This window comes from Crotalus tigris, unplaced genomic scaffold, assembly GCF_016545835.1.
Source record: "Crotalus tigris isolate CLP2741 ecotype Arizona unplaced genomic scaffold, ASM1654583v1 scf7180000017573.2180621, whole genome shotgun sequence".
Classification (NCBI taxonomy): domain Eukaryota; kingdom Metazoa; phylum Chordata; class Lepidosauria; order Squamata; family Viperidae; genus Crotalus; species Crotalus tigris.
This window is the reverse complement of record NW_024096483.1, coordinates 734,749-751,185: the sequence shown is the minus strand read 5'-3', so window position 1 is coordinate 751,185 and position 16,437 is coordinate 734,749. Positions and strand designations below refer to the sequence as shown.

Below are 16,437 nucleotides of genomic sequence, written 5' to 3'. Positions count from 1 at the left end.
ACTAGTTTTGATTTTACTGATGCCAGCCTCAGTTCACATTTAAAATGCAACATGGGACTTGGAATCAAATTCTGATGAACTTAGAGGTCTGAGTTCTTTCCAAGGAGGCAAAATTGTTATATGGACCTATCTGGGAACCAAATAATAATTTTGCCCAAACTAGGCCTAACAAGTGCATTTAAAGTGCACCAAGAATATACAATGTTTCTTTAGCATAAAAAGTCTGTAGTATATCCTTCGGGCTTTGAGGACAAGGTATTCCATAGACATTTTACATAGGCAAACACCAGCACTTTAATAATAATAATAAAATTGGAAACCATGTTGGAGGTCATCTAGTCCAACCCCCTGCTCAGGCAGGAAACCCTATACCATTTCGGATAAATGGCTTTCCAGTTTCTTCTTAAAAACGTCCAGTGTTGGCGCATTCACTGCTTCTGGAGACAGGTTGTTCCACTGGTTAATTGTTCTAACTGTCAGGAAGTTTCTCCTTAGTTCTAGGTTGCTTCTCTCCTTGATTAATTTCCACCTGTTGCTTCTTGTCCTGCCTTCAGGCGCTTTGGAGAATAGCTTGACTCCCTCTTCTTTGTGGCAGCCCGAGATATTGGAACACTGCTATCATGTCCCCCCTTGTCCTTCTCTTCATTAAACTAGACATACCCAATTCCAGCAGCCGTTCCTTATATGCTTTAGCCTCCAATCCCCTAATCATCTTTGTTGCTCTTCTCTGTACTCTTTCTAGAGTCTCAACATCTTTTTTACATCATGGTGACCAAAACGTAGCTTTATTATACTTAATTTCTAGGGCTTTTGCATTGTAATATTCAGACAAAGCTTGCAATACCTTTTCTAGACCATTTTATGTTTGGGATAGCAGAATTACACTTTCAGCATATAAAAGTTCTGCTATATGTTTGTCAGTTTGGGGAAATGATAAGACAGCTTCTTTAGCCTGGCAACTAAAGAATTGATACAAATAGTTTTAGCAGTTTTAGCTGCAGGCTATAACATGGAACAACATAAATGATTTGGATACAGTGGGGAGCTACAGCATAGCAGCTTTCCATGAGAAACAAAGTTTATATATTAATTCAGCAAGGAAACTAGCACCGTATTAATTAGGTCTTAACTGGATGCTTCTTCAACTTAAATGCATATACATATGCTTGAACACCTTGACAAATGAGCTTTGAGAAAAAGCATTTATTTTTCCAGAGAAATCTCAGTCTGTAATTTATGTTTTGCTTTGCATCTTCCAAAATTGTTGAGTTATATGGTCTCTAGGTTCTCCATTCTTGAATACTCCAGCAGCAGTTTCTTACTGGCCTGCAAAACTCCATATAAGCACTTGATGGCACCAAAGAGTTAGGGTTTGAAAAATGGGTAGCAACAAACAACAAGGAAATAAAATTCACACCATAAAATATTTATTATGAAACAAAAGATTTTTTTCACTTATAAGAATCACTCAAATGCTCTTTAAGAAATTTTAAAAATTAAACTGAACATTAACAATATTTTACTTATTTTACATGACGTAAAAAACACCACATCACAAATCATTTTTATTACAGCTCAAAGCATTTCCCTGTATATACATAAATACACATTATGTTTTTCCCTTTCAGGGTTAGCAAAGTTATGCAGAGCACAGAAAAGACCTAATAAATCAAAGAGATTAAAAGAATTACATTAAAAAAAACATAATGAAAACTAGCTTATACCAATACTATTCATTTAATTCCCCCAGGTTTTTCTGTTTGCATACCGTCCTTGCTTGCTTCATATTCATACGCTGCTTCATACATTGCCTTTTGTTCCTTATACTTCATGTTTTTCTGAGGATCTCATCAATTCAAACATAAAACAGTTTTGTAGGTGTTAGCCTTTGTCTCAACCAATCATTCTTATTTCGTAGTTCCTTCTGCAATTGGATCCTCATTCATTCTCACTATACGTACATACCACCTCAATATACTACTTTCATACTGGTCACTCACTTTCATATTCAATAACATTCATTCATCACTCATACATTTTACTTTCTCTTTTCTTGCCTTACTACAGTTCTTAAGTGCATCACTCCTACTATATCACACATCCTTGAGGAAAGTTTTATTTTCTGCTTAGTGTTGAATCATTTACTAAGTGTTCCATTTATTCTCAGACATGCGATTCTTCTATTGTATACCACTATTGTGACATTCAGAAACAATTTGATTCCATAATTCAAGCCTTTATGTTTAATCTAAATCAACAAATATAAAATGAACTTTCTCCCATTCATAAATTTCTCAATGAAAAGCATTTCTCCCAAATAGTTGCAAATTAGTTTCTACAATACTTTCAATTTAACTTATTTTTTTTCCAAATAAGTAAACAAAAGATTCACCTGATTTTCACCTAAGTTACAGGACATGTGCAATGAATTTCAGGATGAGAAAGTGCAGCTCTATGCACTTAGAAGTAAGCCCAACTGATATCAACTGGAGTTACTTCTAATTCTGTATATAGAGGATTGCAGCCCAAGATCATCAACTTTAGTTTCAGCTAGAAAAACTTATTCTACCTCTGAGAAGATAGTGAATCTAATCCAATTAGCTCCAAAGCACCGCATATTTTTAAGCCAAATTGATCTATTCAGACCAAAAAGATATTTTCAAGCTAAGAGCTAATTTATTAATCAAATGCAATGTCACTGCTAATAAACCTCTATAGGAAATTATTAAATATACTGTAACACTAGGGTGATGAGATATTGTAAAAGATCAGTTAGTATAGGGCAATATACTTTTTGATTTAATGCCATTTAAAACTTTTTAACTTCCATAAAGAACTATCCAATCTATCCAAAATATGTTTACATGTCTGTGGACTGTCACAGTCTCATTGTAATGTTTTTATAATGTTATTGTTAATTTATAATTCTTCTTGTGGTTGTTAATTTAAATCTTCCTTTGGACTCCATGTTGAAACTTGTATAGGATTTTCCAAGCATGTGGTTATTTTTTACTCATATTAAATAGGAATCCCCTTTCTCAGGCCCATGTCAAGTCTTGATATAGATGTGACTTTTGTATTTCATTCAAATATAAAAGGAGTTAGGAACATGTTCGATGAAGTATTGGCTACTATCCACAAATCTCATATTACTGACATTCCCACATGCAGTTTTCAAAGGATGCAGTAGCCTTTGTGAGCAAACACTGAAATTCACAGATTAATAAAACAGATATTAGGGCTTTCATGGGTATTTTATTTGGAATAATTTACTGTGATCTGAAAATGCCTGAGATAAATAATATTTCTGCATTGACCATGGCCATAATCCAAGGGACTACACAGACATAATCATGCTCCTGAGGAGGTTTGTCACAGTGGCTGACTGCTTAGTGTAGGGGTAGGGCCTACCCCTGGCTTAGTGAGAACATTTTGAAAGGCAATTTTTATGGAGTAATGAGGACTTGCTATCTGGAAAAGGAGGTTATGAAATAAATCCCATTTTCCTTGTTTCTGAAACGAGCATGGCTGGTTTATTTCCTTAAAATCCCAGTCTATAAATCAAAACTTCAAGTCCATTGGAAAATAAGCATTATGAGAAAAGAAAACATATGAAGCTGCCACATGAGATCAGTTTATTTGCCCATTTTTATGGCTCTCCAGATTCTCCAGCAGAAGATCTCTCAAATCAACTGCTGCAGAACTCAAGAGAAGGGGGGAGGAAGATGGATACCAGGATATGAATATGGACTTCCTACAGTGGAATGACTACAATTTTACCACTGAGCTAACCAATAAGTTCCTAGGACTGTAATTAACAAGCATTGCACCATTTAACCTACTACTGTGAAGCATGATTGTCAGTACAGCAATATGAAGAGTCATTGTACCAAGGACAAAAAGGTTAAAAACAAGACACTCCTAAAATATTGTCTTTGTCAAATTACAAAATGTCTTCTATTCAATAGGCAAATACTGCTGATGGGAAGTACCTGAGGGGCATTTAATCATTTATGCAAGTTTGGTAATAGAAATATCAGTGCCTCCTTCAGCGTAATTCTTAGCCATTATAAATTATACACTGGAATGGAGGCATTACCTAAAAATACCATTTCTAGTTCCTTCGTACAGCTTTTTGCTACTGTATCCAGTGAAAACCAGGAATAAATACTGTCTGAAGCACAGGTTTTCCAAAATTATTTACAAATTGTTGCTTTGTAGAGTTTGTTGTTACTACTCCTTTGCTTGATGCATCACTGTTGACTGTTTTGATTTCTTCCTTCCTTCCCTCCTGAAGAGCTACACAGTCACTGCAGGGTACATTTTCTGTTCACTATTACTGTGGGGATATGGCGACTGAACTGGTCTGTACCCGCTTTGCAGGCTATCCAGGAAAGGTGGGACAGAGGCCATGGGCATAGAGTCATGTTGCACAGCATACCCCACATACTGGGGGTGCAAATACTGCCCTTGATGAGGCACTATCTGTGTGGCCTGTTGGCAGTTCAGCACTGAGAAATTAGTTGGCATGTTGACATATACATTATTCATGGTCCCCTCTGGTAAACAGCAGTTAGCTTGTGATCTGGTGGGGGCAGCCCTGGCACCAGAGTTGGCACTTGAACTGGAGCTGGCAGCTGTGCTTGATTGACGTGAGGAGGATCCACGGGAAGTGCTGGCACTTGGAATCATGGGAATTGTCTCCATTATCCTATTCCCTCCAGGAGCCCGGCTCTGTTGTGGTTCTTGCTTGGGTCGCAGGCACCGGCAACAGCAAGCAGCTACGAGGGATCCCAGAATAATGAATGCCACAAAAACAGAGCCCACAATAAGGAATGGCACATAAATAGGCACTGTCAACAGAAAAGAGAAACTTGTGAGGATATTCTACTAGGACAAAATACAGATTATACAATAGTGAGACATTTTCGGCTACCTTTTATTACCTCCAGCAAAACAAAAGAAAACAAGGAATTGGTAAAGCAGTCTTCCCAATCTATTGAACTCCCATGTATGCTGAACTATAGTTCCCAAATAGCAGAGCATGTGGCTGATAATTAGGGGAATTCAATATCCCGGAAGGCTTGGAAAACACTAGCTTTTCACAAAATGCAATCAGACACAAAGCCCAGAAGTGCTGGCAAAAATTGCAACATGCATAACAAGATTTCCTCTCTTTCCCATCACACACACACACACACACACACAGACACACACATACATATATAAGTTAGGTTGAGCCCCACTCCTCTTGAATCTAGAGCAGCGGTTCTCAACCTATGGGTCGCGACCCCATTTGGGGTTGATCGACCATTTCACGGGGGTCGCCAAGCAAGGCTGTCCGCCATTTTTTTCCCCTTTTCCGGCGGGTGCCTTACCTCCCTTGGGCTGGGCCAGATGGTGGCCCAGCCGGTGGTCGGCCTGCTCCATCTCTGCTGCTTGCCAGCTACGCCTCAGCCGGCGCAGGTGGTGGCACCACGCATGCGCGGTGCTCCCGGGCAGAGAAAGTCCTCGACTTACGATCAGTTGGGTAGTCCTCGACTTACAACTGGTTTAGTCCTTGACTTACGACCAGTTTAGTCCTCGACTTACGACCGGTTGGGGGTCGCGGCATTAAAAAGGTTGAGAATTACTGATCTAGAGAAACTGTATTTTGTTGTTACTAATCAGAAGAGGTTTGCCATTGCCTTCTTCCAGATTCACCCTACACATACAAGTATAAATGAATCAATCATTTCTTGTAATATGCAGCTTTCTCAGGAACAGAAATAAGGATAAACTTTTGGGTCAAACACAGTTCATGTTGACAATATAAACACAGTATCAGAATGGGTTGTTTGGGTTTCTTCTTTTACTCGTTTCCCAATTTAGTGTAATTTAAATTCTTACGTGGTTCCCCCATTCAAATACTACGCCTGATTACTTTTGTAGATCATCCAAGGATAGTTAGTTAGCTGAATAATGAATAATTAGCCCCAATTATAATATAATTTCTGATGAATTCATAAATTTCAGGAGAAAAATTGCTTGAAAGCAATTGAGCAAAGGTTTCTTCAGAGGTCAAAAGGCTAGGTTTAGTTTGGAATATAAATCACACAGGAAGGATTCTGAAATAATGCTATTTATTCATTCATAATATTGCAACACCCAAGTTAAACTGTTATATGAGCTGATATTACTTTTGGCTCTTTTTGTTAAAGAGCCTCATTTTTCTAGATTTTTTTTAAAATTAGAAAATCAGTATAAAATATTGTTAGTGAAATGATAGATCTGTTTGAGATAATTTTATTGAGATGTTATAGCAAATGCTACCATCTAGAAAGTAAAACAAATATATTCACTCTTCCTATAATGGGAGGACGGGGGGGAAATGAAAATTCAATATGTTATAAAATATAAGTTGAAAGGATCACGCACCTTGGTTCTAATTTAAATGAAAGCTGGGACATGACCACTGAAGTAAAAACAAGGATAGAAAAAGCCCGAACAGCATTCTTCAAAATGAAAAAGGTCTTTTGCAGACACGACATAAGCCTAAGACTGAAAATCAGGCTTGTCAGATGCTATATTTTTTCTATCCTGCTCTATGGAGTAGAGAGTTGGTCTCTGACAGAAGGCCACCTGAAGAGACTAGAAGCATTTGAAATGTGGATTTACAGGCAGCTGTTATGTATAAGCTGGGTTGACAAGATCAGAAATGAGGAGGTGATAAGCCGCCTGGGAAAGCCAAGGGAAATCATCAAACAATTAAAAAACGAAAATTAGAATATTTCAGACATGTGATGCAACACCCAGAAAAATACGGCATATTCCATTTAATCCTCCAGGGAAAGATTGAAGGCAAATGAGGTCCAGGCAGAAGAAGAACATCGTGGCTTCAAAATCTAAGGGACTGGTTTGGACAAAACTCAGCAGCACTTTTTCGTGAGGCTGCTGATAAAAACAGGATCGCCAACATGATCGCCAATGTCCAATAACGGATATGGCACAAGAAGAAGAAGATAAAATATAAAAGAGATTGTGGGTGAGATTACTAATAACTTAAGACATGTCTACTTTTTTTCCAGTTTTGCCAATGAATCTGAGTCAATATGGGAAGAGAACCAAGGTTCAAAACATCTGGAAGGCATCAAGTTACCTGTCACAGGTCTAAAGTATATTGCTCTGGAATTTCTACAATTTGGAGAGAATTAGCAATTAAAATCAAATGTTCTTCCAGGCACAGAAGGGAATCCAATCCGTCTCTCCAGATTGTTCCCTGAATGCATACTGAATCAGGCCAAAACAGTTTTTTCTTTTAGGGAATATTTTTTTTAAGCTGAAGGATACAGCCTCCCAATGTCCCATGACTTTCAGCATAAAATAGAACATGTTTTAGCTATCATACTAGCTGGATCATAAACCAGCCTAAGATATCCCACCAATATGATTATTAGTGGTTTAGTGTTTGGTCCAAATGCAGAAACCTAGCTTAATTAAGGAAACAATGATTTTTAACACTGTTGTGTAACATAACTGATAACTAAGAGCAGAAAGGAGGGCCAGTTTGGTGTACTGGTTAATGCACCAGGCTAGAAATTGGTAGACCATGAATTCTAGTCCCACTTTAGCTATGAAAGTGACTTTGGGCTAGTCACTGTGTTTCAGCCTTAAGAAGAAGAAGGAGGCAATAGTAAACTACTTCCAAAATTTTGCCACTAAAACTACAGGGACTAATCCAAGCAGTTGCCTGGACTCAACACTGGCTTGAAGGCACAAAACTGATATGGAAGCAGGAAGTCCCAACTCATAGTTAAGAATCCATTCCCTAATGTAAACAAGGAGATTTGCTAGTTTCCCCTCAAATGGTGGTCTTCACATATTTTACACCATCAGTTACCATCACACCCTATCACTGGATATACTAAATATGGCAGAAGAGAGCTGTATCCGAAATATCAGACTGGGGAAGGCTAGGGCAGTTCATCAGCCCCCATAGCTCATCTGCAATGTTAGAATAACCAAACACAATTAAAGTAATGTATATGATATGCGTTGATTATTGCAATGAGCTTGGTTAATGCTAAAATAACTCCCATATGCAATTAAGTAAATTATCCAAAATCCATATTAAGATAATAACTCTTATTTGAGCAATTGGAAGACTCACAAAATAGTTGCACGCTTCAGTTCCAGTTCAAGAACAATCCCAACATTGTTTATTATTCTACTATTTTACTATTATGCTATCCTAAAAGGTAGCTGGCTAGTTAATGGCCGATTGTGTCCTGTGATTATAGTATTAATTAAGCAAGATGATTAAAATCTGTATGGAGGATAGAAATAAGAACATGTTACAGTTAATATTTGGGACATTATTGTAGCAGATTACATTTTAATCCATGCAAACTGGGCCATATCAGTCTCTGACATGATTTTAGGTTGCCCTGAAGATACTTCCTTATGGGCTCAGATACATCTGCTCTGGAGCCCAGCAGAAATTATATTTCTATGGCTTCTTATCCACAATAGCATTATTATAATGTACTATTCAGATCTATGAATAGTATTCTACACGATGACGACGATACCAGCAGGACTTTAATATAGGACTCTAAAGCCAACCTCAATTAAGAAATGACCCTCCCAAATGAATGAAACAGGTAATATACATATCTTTAAAAAGGGGACCCTGCCCCACAAAACCATTTAGAGTCTAGAATTACTTAACAATACCCCTAAGGGAAATGGATGTCCTGTTAGCTTTGCATTTATATCAACGTTCTGGCATATGACAAGTCCAGTTCAATTGAGGAGTCCAGTCTTCCTTCCATAACTGAAACCACTGCTCAAGCAGAGTTTGTTCAGAAGACCCTGTTGATGGTGAAATTTTTTGACTCTGAAGAGAATGCATGCACAGTTGATTATATAAATACACAAACATGAGCACATACAGAAACATCTTGAGTTTTAAATAACTGGTTAAATTAATACGCAAATATGGGCACATACAAAAACATGAGTATTAGATAACTGGTTAAATTAATATATTAAACTTGCAATGAAATAAAAAAAATAGTTCCAAAAGAAAACATATCCTTTATATCCCATTTTAACAGTTTTCTTCTCTGGGGATCCCTGCTGGTCTCTGAGCTTGGTTATTTTTTTGCAGCCTTTTCATTAGCAAACTAGATATCATCAGTGTTCTGAAATGTCTACAAGGAAACAGCCAAGCTCAGAGAGCACTTAGGACCCCAAATTCAACTGTATCTGCATTCTCTTGTGTGTATGTTGAATCAGGATGGGCAGGGAGAAAGCAATTGGTGCTAAGTAACAATGTGAAGTTTCTGTGGCTGAAGGAAGATTGAAACCTAACCTCCAAACTTTTGTCCAACCATACCTTAACCAACATATCACAACAATTAATTATATTGTTATGTCACGGCTAGCTTCTGCTTAAAAGTGCCCCACTCCAAATCCCTGTGAATTTTACTGTCTACTATATTCATAATTAACTGTACAATCCAGCAAGGGAGGATTCTTTTATATCTATGCCCTAATAGGATATTGCTCTTTTTACAAGTTGTTTTTCACTTTATCTTCTTAAAAACTAAAAGAAACCCTCGCACCATCATTTCTTTGACCATATGCATTTTACCGTACAAATCATTAATATTACAGCAACCACTATGGCATCCTCATGGTCATGAGATCAAAATTTGGGCATTTGGCAACCAACATGCATTTATGAATTTACAATAGTTGCAGCATCCTGGGTTTATATGATCACATTTGTGGCTTTCCCAATGATTTCTAACAAAGTCAATTTATTTAATGACCACGTGGTTCACTTAATGTTGGGTGTGAAAGACCAGATCCACAAGTGAAGATTCAATTAAGCTGATTTACTACTAAAATCCTACCCACAGGGATATTCTCAACCACAGGGATTTTCTCAACCACGGTGGGCATTTGCTTAGAGTTAGTTAAGGGTCAACAGCACCAAGTGGGGGGGGGAAGTGGGGGGGTTAGACTTTGTCTAGGGATTCTTGCTGATGTCCCCCTTTTCATTCCGCCTCCCCCCAAGGTTATGCCATCTCTTCTTCTACATTTAACAACTTCAGTGATTCACTTAACAGGGCAAAAAAGATCATAAAATTGGGTACCTTGCTTAGTAACGGAAATTCTGGTCCCAATTGTGATCATAAATTGAAGATTACCTATACTTTAAATATGTGGTTCAGTCTGTTTCCAGGAGGGTAGTTCAATAAACTCTTAACTGCTTTTTTGCTAAAAAAATTATATCAGGGGATGGCAACAGATCTTATACATACTAAAAGTTAGACCAATTGGGTGAAATGGTACTAACTGCCAACTAAATGACTGCAGCTTATAGACATTTAAAACTGAGACATGAGTTGATGGAGACATCATGTGCTTATACCATGAAAATCTTTTCATGTTTCTTTTTATGACTGTACTCTTTTCAATTCCTGCTCTTAGCGCACAAAATTATAATTATATTTTCAGTTGCCTTCTGCACCATGGTATTCTACAGGCTGTTGAATTATCATGCATTTCTCAACCCTGAACTTTAAGCCATTTATTTCAATTCAGAAAACATCTCAAGTTTATGTCTTCTCACACTGAAAAGTCTGCTGAGTATAAGTGTGTTGTTCAGTTTTCTTGGGTTATTTGAGTCACAAAAGTTTAGGAGGAAAAAATAATGAGGACATTGACAGATCAAAGCAATAAATGGAGCTTTGTATGTGGATAGATGATGGTTTTATGCACTGTGATGATGGTACAATAAATTTAAGGGATTTTGAGGGAAGCAGCTTGGGAAAACGTTTATGAAAGTTTCAGAAAGTTTCACAGGTGGGATATACATCACAAGTAACTTGTTTTAAAACTAGTATTCTTAAACTTTTCACAAAGGCAAATATAAAGGAATTCCTGAACTTAGGATAACTATACAGATATTAACATTGTGTTTGGCAGAATGCTCTAAACATCTCTTGCTATGTGAGTGAATACAAAGAGGCTAAATAAAATGCATTTCAATTTAAAATACATATTTTCCATCTCATCAATAATATCCATATGCATCCAGATAACTAAGCACTTCGTGTTAAATGAGTTTGTTTTTAAGTCACTTTCAAGTCCTCTACATTTAATAAATTGAGTTTTTTAAACAGTATATTCTATTCAAGAAATTATAATTTGTGTCTCAACAAATACATGCACATCTGATATCTATTAAGTGCTACTAAAGTCAGAGAGGAAAATACATCTAGATCTTACATGGGCTCCTACTGCTGAGTCAGGTAAACTGGTAGATTTGTTTTGCCTGCCATAGCCCATCCGGGGCCCAAAGGTGGAGCTAAAGCTGGATCTAAAACCCTGAAGTCCAAAATATCCAAAGAGAATCAAGGACTAGAGGAGAAGTAGGATAAGCCAGATCTGGCATTAGCGCCCAGCCTGAAACATCCAAATTATTCAATAAGAATCCCAGATTGACTGACTGGGCAAGTACCAGTGATAAGTACCAGAATGATGGACACTCATCATATTTATATATTATCAGAAATAATATCTTCCATAATAAACCCATATTCCCAAGCAACATGGTGCTGCTGATTGCCCTTTAAGCTGTGCTAATACAAATAGTCCTTGATTTACATCAGTTCATTTAGTGACTGTTGGAAGTTATGATACTGAAAACAGTGGTTTATTATCATTTTTCGTACTTATTACCATGACAGAATCCCCATGGTCACGTGATCAAAATTCAAATACTTGAATACTTATGATAGTTGCAGTGTCCCAGGGTCATGTGATCCCCTTTTGCAACCTTTTGACAAACAAAGTCAATTGGGAAGCCAGATTCACTTAACAATCATGTTACTAACTGAACAATTGCAGTGATTCAGTTAATAACAGTGGCCAGAAAGGTCATAAAGTGGGGCAAAACTCACTTAACAAGTGTCTCAGCAGCGACAATGTTGGACTCCCTTGTGGTCGTAAGTTGAGGACTCCCTCTATACACAGGCAATGCTAAAGGAAATACGCACAATCATGAAAGCCAAGGAGAAAAGGATAACTTTAGAGAGAGTGCAACGGGAGAAGAGCCATGCAACTGTGGGAATACGAGGCTCCCCGCTCCGTACCTGCCGCGCTGTCTGGCACGTCTTTGTCCGGCCGGCCGTGCTCCGCTCCGCCCTGTTGTCGGTCGTTGTCGCACACGCCTTGATCCAGGCGGACCTCCGGCCGAGAGCAGCAATAGCGAAGCGCGCAGGTGCCGCAGCAAATGGTGGCGTCGCCGTCGTCAAAATGCTCCGGACACTGGAAACCTTCCCGCCAGGACGCCCCATCCTGCCAGCCGTGGCAATACTCGCCGCTGGCCAGCGCCCCCCGCGCCCTCAGTCCAACCAGCAGGAGCAGCAGCAGAAGCCGCCCTCCGGGCGCCGCCAGCAGCTGCGAAGGCCGGCCCCGCCACATGGCACCACGAGGCGGGAGGGCGGCCGGGCGGAGAGCCGCGGCGGCTCTTGCCCCCGATTTGGAGGCTCCGTCAACTACGCAGGCTGCCCGCCCCTCTTCTGGCTGCCTGGATTGACAGAGGCAGCGATTAGAGAAGTTTTGTGTGCCCGCGCGCGAGAGAGAAAGAAAAGAGATAAAGATTTCGGGAGACACGGAAGACGCGCTCCGCTGGGAAGTCAGGCGTAGAGTGTCAAGGGGGTGGGTGCTACTAACAGACGAGCCCCGAACTAAGTGCCAACTCGCTGTCACCTCGCTACAGCAACTGGTCAGGAACGGGGGGGGGAGAAGGGGGGAAGGAGTTTTGAAAGACCAAAGGACAAGAAAAAGAGCGGTCTGCCGAAGGGATTGGGCTGAGGTAAACAGCCCCGCAGTCCACCCGCTCCTGGCCGGCACCAACGGGAGGCGGAGAAGCCCAGCGGAATCCAAAACTGACTCTTCGGTTCTCCTCCTCTGCCAAGTCACTTCGCGAAGCAGGGCCTTCTAGCCCCACTTGGTCGCCCCGCAAACTCTTGGCTGTGGAGGAACTTCAGCATCTCGCGCGGGAGTCGCTTTGTCATAAATCCGAGGGAGACCGCGGATGCTGGAAACGTGGACACGACGAGGGAACCCGAGGGCGCAATTATCCCAGCCCGGAGGAGGGGAAACACCTTCGCTTTGGCCGGGAGGCAGAGCCCGAGGCAACGAGTCCCTCTTAGAAACGAAAAGGCAGGAAAGGCGACCTTGGGGCGGCCGCTCCCAGACAAGCGGTACTGAGCAAAGCACTCCGGGAACCATAACACACCCGGAGATCCCTCGGTGCGCGTGGCTGGCGGAGACTGGGGAAGGGGTTCAGGGGCCGACCTGGCGGCTGGAGAGGGACACCGCCCCCTCTCTCGCGCGCCTGGCTTTCAGCTCGCACCCGCTGCAGGAGCACCTTCAGCAGCTTCTCATCTTCCCAGTTCTTGCCCCTCTAAGTCCGGAGAGGGAAGTCCCCATATCCGAAAGTGAAGATCCCGGTCGAACTCCTTTATGCCCATGGAGCTTCGTGGAAATGTCTAGCTGGAATAGCGGAGCGGGGTCGGAAAGAGCCGCTCTGGAGCGCAATCTCCCGCTCCCGCGCTCTCTTCCCTGCCGTGCCCGGCACGGTTCCCAATCGACCGCTGTTTCCTCTGGTTTGGAGAGGCGAGCAGGAGCCCAGAAGCAGCTCTCGCCTGTACTTTACCTTCCGATCCTCCCAGCTGGCAATCGCAAAACTCCTAGCGGAGGTTCCTGACGCGGCAGCCAGGAGCTACTGGTGCTGCGCACGGACTCTTTCGCTCCCTCGCCTTCCCTGTTGTTATTATAGACAGCCAACACTCTACAGGCGCGCATGCGCCCCAAGAACCGGGCGCTCGCTCTCCGGTTCGCTGAGAAAGAGCTTTTTGATGCTCTTCTCACCTCCGCCGAGCGATTGGCTCACTCCCCCACTCCCCCCCCCAAAGACCTGAGAGGAGGGAGGCGGGGAAGAGCAGCGGGTGGGATTGTAAAAGCAGCGACGGCTCGCCCGAGAGATGGAGGTTGATAGTCTCCAAGGTTTTCAGGTCAAACGACGGGCTCTCGTGTTGCGTTTCATGGGGAAAGGAAGGCTCGACGGCCTTTTGCTCCGGCTACGCTCTCTTCCGATACCTTGGTAGACTGGAAGGGAAGGCTGCAAGTTGCTACTACGGTACCTTCTTGTTTCCCGATCGACTGCCTGTGGGTTTCGCTGGGTAGAAGACTCGGTCCATGACGAGGAAAAAGTGGGCGCCCATTCATTCTTTCTGCTACCATCAAGGGTGCCTTTCTCGAGCTCTTGCTGCCCAGAGTTTGGCAACTGATGCTGAGCAGGGGTGGGCAGCTATGGCCCCTTTACAACCTGTGGATTTCCAACTCTTCATGTTGGCTCAGGAATATTGGGAGTTGAAGTCCACAGGTAGTAAAGGAGCCATAGTAGGTAGTAGGTAGTAAAGGAGCCATAATTGCTGATCGCTGTGTTGGGCTATAACTCCTGTTACCTCTGCCAGTGAAGCCAATAATGGGGGTTGTAATCTCTCAAATCTAGAGAGCACCTTGAATAAGGCTGGTTTACAAACAGCTGCACAATCTTCATCTTCCTTCTTGGGCTTGTCTCACCTAAGTATGGATTTCACACAGACCACATTGAAGCTTCAGTGGTCCAGTCGTAGGGAGTCGACCCAGCAAACCACAACCCTGCTGTCCAGTGTCATCCAGAGGAGCAGGTGAAAGAAGAGGCCAAGGAGGCTCCTTGTGAAAAGAACACCAGTCCAGAGTGCCTGTTTGAAAGAATAAACAAAAGGAACCAAGGGAGGTGCTGGGATCACATCAAAGTGGGTGAAATATTGGGAAGAATTAGGCTCATTAGATTCAGTTTTGGGCTCTGAACATGATGGCTTCTCTAGTGGCTACTGATTCAGAAATAGGTTGAATGTGAGGCAGTTTGAAGCACATCATGGAACTGATCTATCCACCTTATGTTGCTTTCTCTCCTACCTACTTGCCCCCAAAAGACAGATGAAGTTGCCAGAAATGACAAATTCCTGGTTGGGGCACCCCTCACATTTTTCTAATCTAGCAGTAAAGCATGAAAAGAGAGATACTGCAGCTAATGTTTACTACTTGATTGCTTCTCAGCAGTAACAGCTGCTAAGTAGCTTCAAAATAAACAAGAGTGTGTTAAGCAGGATTACTCTGTGCATAGTGTTTTATGTGGTTTAACTCTGTGTATACATCCATGTCCCAAAGATGTGCAAACCTATTAAATGAGAAAGATAACATGAGTTGCTTTTTTTTTTTTTTTTTTTTTACAATCAATACAATTATCTGTGGTTTCTGGAACAGCCTTGCCAAAATTTGCTTTAATGGAAAAGCGCAGGAAATATATTGCAAATTGACAGTAGTTGCTTTGAGGTCCTTGGTACTCTCTGAGCATGCTTGATTTTTTGTTCAGGCAGTACCAAAGCACCCATAGTTCAATCCTGAACTTCAACTATTCTCTTCTATTAGAATTTGCTTTATTTAGAATCTATTTTGTAAATAACAAAACAGATAACAAAAAACAAATAACAAAAGGTATTCTTGTAAAACAGGACTTCCTGCTCCAAGGTTGGGACACAAAAGTAGTTTAGAGCTGGTAGAATGGTTGCAGTATTAGGAATTACTAAAATGATTTTTGTATTTAAGAAAGTAAATACAGTGCTTAGAATAAGTTCCTATGTTCAGCTCTGAGAGGCAACAAATTCTTTAGGTGTCAGGATGTTTCTGACACGTAAATCCAGTGATTCATAAAACAGAAAAGAGATCCTGTCCATCCCTACTTTGCCCTCCATTGATTCAGGGGGCGGGAGGGGCTTGTAATATCTCAAAATGTTTCATATTCAACAGGTCAAGGACTCTGTTCCCCTCCCCTTTCTTCTCTTCCAAAAGCTTCATACACAATCTGCCAGGCTGATGATGCCCTTTTCCCCTGGGTTAACTGCTTATTCAGGCAATGTCCATAGCCATTATGAATCATTATGATTCTTTTGTCAAACCCAGGGCTCCTTTTGCCACTTTAGCTACAACCAAAATGGCCTATTCATTAGTAAATCAGATATCCTGATTTTTTTCAGCATCAGCATGTACTGTATGCTTAAAACCTTTGCTGAAAGTGAAAACCACTTAAGAAATTCTTTTACATAGACCTTGCTTTTTAAAATTATTTTGTTACTTTAATCACATTCCATTTGTCCTCCAGAGAAGGAAGAAACAGCTAAGACCACACATTGCTGCTCGAAGCACGAAGCTGAAAACACCAGCCTGAAGATGACGAATGGGACATTGCTTACTGGTGTACACCGCTTAGAGAGTGCTCGCACTTAAAGCGGTATATAAGTCTCATAAATAAATAAATAAACTCTCCTA

At 41.0% G+C, this 16,437-nt stretch overlaps 1 protein-coding gene across 1 annotated transcript; it reads right to left on the bottom strand.

Moving 5' to 3' along the window:
• Positions 1 to 1,458: 1,458 nt before the first annotated feature.
• On the bottom strand, positions 1,459 to 13,808 carry SHISA2 (shisa family member 2). Its single transcript, XM_039356427.1, has 2 exons — positions 12,150 to 13,808; positions 1,459 to 4,853 (listed from the first exon to the last, which is right to left on the bottom strand). The coding sequence occupies exons 1-2, from the start codon at positions 12,478 to 12,480 to the stop codon at positions 4,300 to 4,302; spliced, it is 885 nt and encodes a 294-aa protein (XP_039212361.1). The 5' UTR covers positions 12,481 to 13,808; the 3' UTR covers positions 1,459 to 4,299.
• Between the last annotated feature and the right edge of the window lie 2,629 nt (positions 13,809 to 16,437).